The sequence below is a fragment of the Myripristis murdjan genome, chromosome 9 (genome assembly GCF_902150065.1).
Source record: "Myripristis murdjan chromosome 9, fMyrMur1.1, whole genome shotgun sequence".
Taxonomy (NCBI): Eukaryota; Metazoa; Chordata; class Actinopteri; order Holocentriformes; family Holocentridae; genus Myripristis; species Myripristis murdjan.
The window spans coordinates 13387550-13393508 of NC_043988.1; the positions used below are offsets into that span (position 1 = coordinate 13387550).

The following is a 5959-nucleotide window of genomic DNA, read 5'->3' on the forward strand; positions in this document are numbered from 1 at the left end:
TGCGCTCGTCACCAAGTGGCACGTACTGTCTCATCTTTGTCCCTAACTTCTTGATAAATTCTTCATGTATTACTGTTATTATTGTTTAATTAAGCAATTTTACTTATGCAATCTGGCAACCTAGGAGAAACAAGAACTACAGGCCCCTCTAAAGTCATGAATAGGAGTCTGCAGGTGGATGGCACTGGGTCTACCACTTCCATCAAACTCACTTAGGATTTTGTTTTACTGTGGTTCCTGTAAGCAGAATCCCAATGTCTGCAATATTTGTGTTAGTGTGCGTGTGTGTGTGTTGCATATGTGAATCACAGGGACATATATGCAGCATGCATCAACTATAATGTTAAAAGGAGCAGAGAAACCACACAATTAGGCCTTCATACAAAAAGCTTTTATTCTCAGCTTGTCCAATCTCCTACCACTGTCCTGCTGCCACTGAATACATCTGGCACATGGTGAGCACATCAAGATCTGGTATAATCTAACAGTTGCACAGTGATCACTAACTTTGATTCCAGCTTCCCTGTTAGCACCAGCCCAATGTTATGAGGTGTAAGTCGGTAAAATGTGAGCAAGGCCCTGGTTGCTTTCCTATTAAATAGACTCTCAGCTCTATGACTAGATAGAGTATTTGAAAGAAAAGGGATAACTGGTTTTAATTGCAAAGAGACCATCTACTTAAGCATTGCTGTTTCCCTTGGTATTTTCTGCCCATTGCTGTTTATAACTGTTTTCTGTCATGACAGAGAAAGAGGGCACTTTGGCAGTTTTCCACAAGAGCACAGGGCACAAAGGTATACATGTGAGGGTGATTATAGAGGACATTGTCACTGGTTAGCAGGGTGGATGTCTTCAGTCATATGAGCCATAATCCCAATTGGTCATTAGTTCTCTCCGCCACACAGAGCCAGCAGTATCCTCTCATAGTCGCCTTTGGTGTCATCCTGAAAAGGAGAAAAGACAGCGTGTTTAAATCTCTTCCTGCTTGCCTCTCTCTGAAAGCTGCAAAAAAGGTTTATCTCTGCATTGCTCACCAGAATTTCCTGGTGGAGTGTTTTGCCATACTTCTTCTTGTACTCCTCTTTGATGCGTTTCATGTCCAGTTCGGAGCGGCTCACCATGACACGGGTCAGGATTTTGGTGCGGGTTCCTTTGCCCTAAGGGGTGGCCGAGAGTCAGAGAGGAATGGCTTTGCACAACAGGCACAGTATCGTACAGGTGCCTTCCATGCATGTTTAATATTTTTATGAGTTCACACCATATACCTTCATGGCCAGGTAGAGTTTCTCAGCAAAGAATGCAGGCCTGTTTCCAGCACACTTCACTGTGGTTAAGGAAAAAAGTAGTTGAAATTAACACAAATTCTGGGTATGAATCAGCAGATGTATTTTCAGTGACTTGACAGTGTTAACAGAACTTTGTGCTCTTACCTACTGCTGTGAGACAGCTCTCAATGTCTCCCTTCAACTCCATGTCAATGGCTTTGGCCACATCCACTTTACTGTACTTGGAGTACCTATCAAACACTGAAAGACAAGAGAAGTGTTGTAGATCATTCGATTTTCCATCGGGCTATACAAAGGCAGAAATCACTGAATAGAGCACAAAGCCAGCTGACCTTTGCGGAGATGAGGTGCGCTCCTGGTGGTGAGGATGTCGATGAAGACGGAGCAGTCTGTGCCCTTCCTCCGCTCCCCTGCCTCATACAGAGCCCTGGCATCGCTGTCCACCAGCTCCTCACTCACTCCCTCAGTCCTGCTGGCCTGGGAGACAAACACAGAGGGGAGCTTCAGTGCTAAACTCATCCAGGATGGCTCCAGTGTCCAAAAAGCATATTAGCAGTCACTTTCAGTGTCAGAAAAAAAAGATTATATCTGTACATTTCTTCATGAGATGCCTCATTTGGTCAGCAAACAGTAGTAAAAAGTGACTGGACAGGTACAGGACAGATTGGAGGGGCCAAGCAGCTCACTGCCTATACCTTGATTTTCAATCTCACAGTGTTGCCTTTTGTCAATTACTGAAACTGATTATGGAATTGTGTAATGTGTAACTTGGAATCGTCTAACACAACACTTAATTGGGAACAGGGCCAGACTTGGGAATTTAGGAGCTAGCTTTATTCCTCACAGCTCCCTTCCCTTGAGGTACAGTGCTGTATTATTACTCATTATTACTCATGGCAGTCACCCTATTTCAAAGCAGTTGTTCTTTATAGTTAATTGCATTTGTACCAGAAAAACTTTACAGGTGAATAAGACAATATTAAAATCATGTATCACTGAAAACCTGAAAATCTGTAGCTTATTTTCCTCTCTATTTGCATTTCTCAAAATTTTAATCAAATGGCTTCCTGAAGTCAGGAACCACAACGAAAACCAATCATGAATGTTCAACATACTCAACAGCGAAAGTGGCATATATCTGTGATATTCTGCTCATGTGTTCTGCTTATGCATCTGTTTGTCTGTGTTAAGGTGAGGAGTGATTGTGCTTATTTATAGAGACCAATCTCAGCTTTGCACTACAGCAGCTGGGGAGTACATTGTGTTGCCACAGCACCTTAGGGCTCTGGCTGATAAAACATCCGGGGGACATCCTGCCACATTGTACAAAATGAAACACAGTATCAGACATTAAGCAAGCATGAGTGCACATATACCTTGCAGAGTGCAAGGAGGGCATTCTTGAAGTCTCCACTTGTGTCAGACCTGATGTCATCCTCCAGATCCTTCTTGTATTCTAGGCATAGAAATCAAAATAACAGTAAACAATACTGATGTTCAAAATCTGACATTTTTGCGTCATCATCACAATCTGTTTGTAACTTTGTTTATTATTAAACTAGTCCTCTTTGCCTGTTTTGCATGCATAGACATACACAAGATGCTCTCTGTTATTTTCAACCTCCAGCTAGACCGAGTTGTATTAGTTGCTTAAACTTTGCTGGCACGCACCGTCCTTGTAGGCTTTCTTAATGGCTTCGATCTCCCTGTTGGTTCGAGAAGCCAAAATCTCAATGAGGGTGTCCTCATCGGTGCCCAGACCCTGAGACACAGATGGATAAGAGAGAGAGAGAGAGAGAGAGAGAGAGAGAGAGAGAGAGAGAGAGAGAGAGAGAGAGAGAGAGAGAGAGACAGAGAGAGAAAGAGAGAGAGAGAGAGACAGAGAGAAACAGCCAGGGCAACAAGGGGGAAAAAATGCAGACTGTAAGCCTCCTGCATCACTGTTCTTCACTGACCTTTATTCTTCATTACAAACATAACACACCTTTTGCCCTCCCATTAAAAAAACATCAGACAAGAAATAAATACATGGAAGTGGGTGGATATGATTACTCAGTAAAAATAACAAAAGTAATGCCAAAACTTTGATTACAGATTTTTTTTTTTTTTTTACAAATTTTCTGAATTTTGTACAGTTCCTTAGATCCTTTATGCGAAACTGTGTGTGTGTGTGTGTGTGTGTGTGTGTGTGTGTTTGTACCTTCATAGCCAGTTTGAGCTGCTGGGCGTCATACTGAGCAGGTGTTTTGAGCAGAGCCAGCACCACATCCTCCAGCTCTCCCTTCAGAGCGGCCTTCAGCGCAGACTCCAGAGGCTACGGAGGACAACTGATGAGTGACATGCTGTGTGTGAGTGCGTATACATGCATGTGCCTTTCTATGTACTTTGTTAAAAAAAAAAAATAAAAAAATCTAATATTTGTCTACGTCCTTTGTGTTGTGTTACGAGTGTGTCTCTCGTCACCTTGCCAGAGGCCTGCTGGTAGGCCTCTTTAATCTGCTGCCTCTGTTCGTTGCTTCGCTTCACCAGAATATCAATGATGGTGTTTTCATCCACACCTTTACAACATGCAGAAGTGACTTATTAGACAGCAGACCACGTTATGGACCTCATTATGATCAAGTGTATCATCTGTGCCCTGAAACACACAATTCACTCTGAGGTTGCAGTTAGCACAGTGTTTGTACCATCATTTGGATCCATATTAGCAAAGTAAGTGGCTTTCTTCTGCTACTGGTAATGACGTTTGTTGGCCAGCAGAGGCCATTAGTGTTACAGAAGCTCTCAGCAGAGGCACGCTGCAAACCAAGACATGTTCACACACGCTCATATTCTCTCTCATCTATGTGTATGTGTCTGTAAACCTCACCTTTCACCTTGATGGCCTTATCCAAGACTCCTGCATCTCCGTTGGGGCTAAAATTGGGTGCTGCGGTCACTGTTCCCTCATTGGGCAGGGTCTGAGAGAAACAAATGTTATGCGCATTGTGCATTCGGTGAGTTTACAGGCTTGGATTGAACGACCCATGAGCAGAGGCACAGCAACAGCCCTTCAACTGAGTTCACTTTAAGAAACTGAGGGAAAGGAGAAGTAACATTTTGTTCTGTTTGCGGAGTTTATGAAGGGAGGGGCTCACATTCCTGCTTCTATGACTCACACACGCTCACAAGACTTAGTATGGTCATCTTTCTCAATTTCTCTACGTGTGCATGACCTCCTTATCATCCAAACAGCCCGGCGTTTGATGAACTCTCACATTATCTCTCTGCTCTGCCCCTCTCTTTCTTCCTTCCTTTCTTCCCTGCTTTAAGCTTCCCAGTCATTCATTCTTGTTCTCATTCGTGTCTGCTGTTCTGTCCCTCCCTTGCACTGAACTCTGCCTGGTAAATTTTTCCACACTAGCATACCACAGGAAGAGAGAGAGAAAAAAAACAAAACAGCAAATCAGATGGGCTGGCCCTGGCAGCTGGAGCAGAACCACAGAGTTACGTACTGAGTCATCAGGCAGGCCCAGATAGACCGCCTGCTGCAGGAACTCCGAGAAGAGAGACATGGTGGGACTGTGGGAGTCTGTCTGCAGGGAGAGAGGACACACCGTTACTTGACTAGACTAGACTAGAATAGACTAGAATGAAATAGAATACAATAGAATGATGAAGTTTTCCTGTAATCCAAAAATTGAGGATAACAAGGAGTAAAATGTTGGAGAGGCAGAATGTGATCCAAAGCAACAGAAAACGTCTAAAAGTAAATGAGAGTAAAGTTTGTGACCATCACTGCACAGATGACAGGCTATTTTCAATCTAATTCTAAAGGCAGTGAAGTTCTGTTGAAGTCTCTCTCTCTTGCACATGTCTAAAGAAGCAAATTTAACTTAAGAAAACACCCTCTAGGTTTAAACCATTTAGTCCAGACCCGGATAACACTATCCTATGTATATTTACTGTAGGTTTATGTAAGTCGGCTTTCCATCAGGCAAACATGTGCAGACTGCCTGGCCACACCTACACTAAACTCTGACACGTTTATGTGGACTAGATTACAGACCCACTCCAACTCTCTGCGCCTACATAACATTACAAGTATATTCACGGGCTGCTTTGCTACATAACTAAATCAGCTGACCACGTGAATCAAAAGTAATACGCGGATAATTATTACATCTGCTCGCCCAACCACACCCACATAGGTTGCACCAACAACTTAGGAGGGGGGTATAAACACTTAACTTTTAAACCACTTATCAATCTCTCATCCAGTGTTAAACTCAGGAGGCGATATGGAGCAGGAACAGATTTGGATCTTTATTGGAGGAAAGTGACTTACCGTCTAGCCTAGAGGGAGAAGTTTTTTTTCTTGCTGAGGTTCCAGGGCGTTGTGGCGACAGAAACAGTTTATTTATACCCATGATAAACCCCACCTAGTAACGAGGCACAGCCCATGCTCCTTCCATCGCTGCCATTGGACAGAAGCGCTGCTTGCAGGCTCCATCCAAAACGCAAAGCCGTGTGTAAAAATGAGGAAAAGTTTTCCAGCAGATGAGGAGCCATAGTGAGGAGCCGTACAGGCGCTCCTCGGCGTACCTGAAAACAGATGCGGATTTCAGTTCACAAACTGAAACGTTTCAGTTCACAGATTTCCATTAAAGTTCCGCAATTAAAGGACTATCTCA

The 5959-nt window shown here is 43.5% G+C and overlaps 1 protein-coding gene across 4 annotated transcripts; it reads right to left on the bottom strand.

Moving 5' to 3' along the window:
- Positions 1-369: 369 nt before the first annotated feature.
- On the bottom strand, positions 370-5742 carry anxa1a (annexin A1a). Of its 4 annotated transcripts, none has more exons than XM_030060948.1 (12): positions 5614-5742; positions 4781-4861; positions 4156-4246; positions 3750-3844; positions 3487-3600; positions 2958-3048; positions 2663-2742; positions 1619-1763; positions 1431-1526; positions 1266-1324; positions 1035-1157; positions 370-944 (listed from the first exon to the last, which is right to left on the bottom strand). In XM_030060948.1, exons 2-12 carry the CDS (start codon positions 4838-4840, stop codon positions 885-887), a joined length of 1014 nt encoding a protein of 337 aa, XP_029916808.1. In that variant the 5' UTR covers positions 4841-4861; positions 5614-5742; the 3' UTR covers positions 370-884. The 4 variants fall into 4 exon arrangements, with proteins under 4 accessions (XP_029916808.1, XP_029916806.1, XP_029916807.1 ...); XM_030060946.1 differs by having other exon boundaries at positions 4781-4857; positions 5614-5733; XM_030060947.1 differs by lacking the exon at positions 5614-5742 and adding an exon at positions 5335-5379.
- Between the last annotated feature and the right edge of the window lie 217 nt (positions 5743-5959).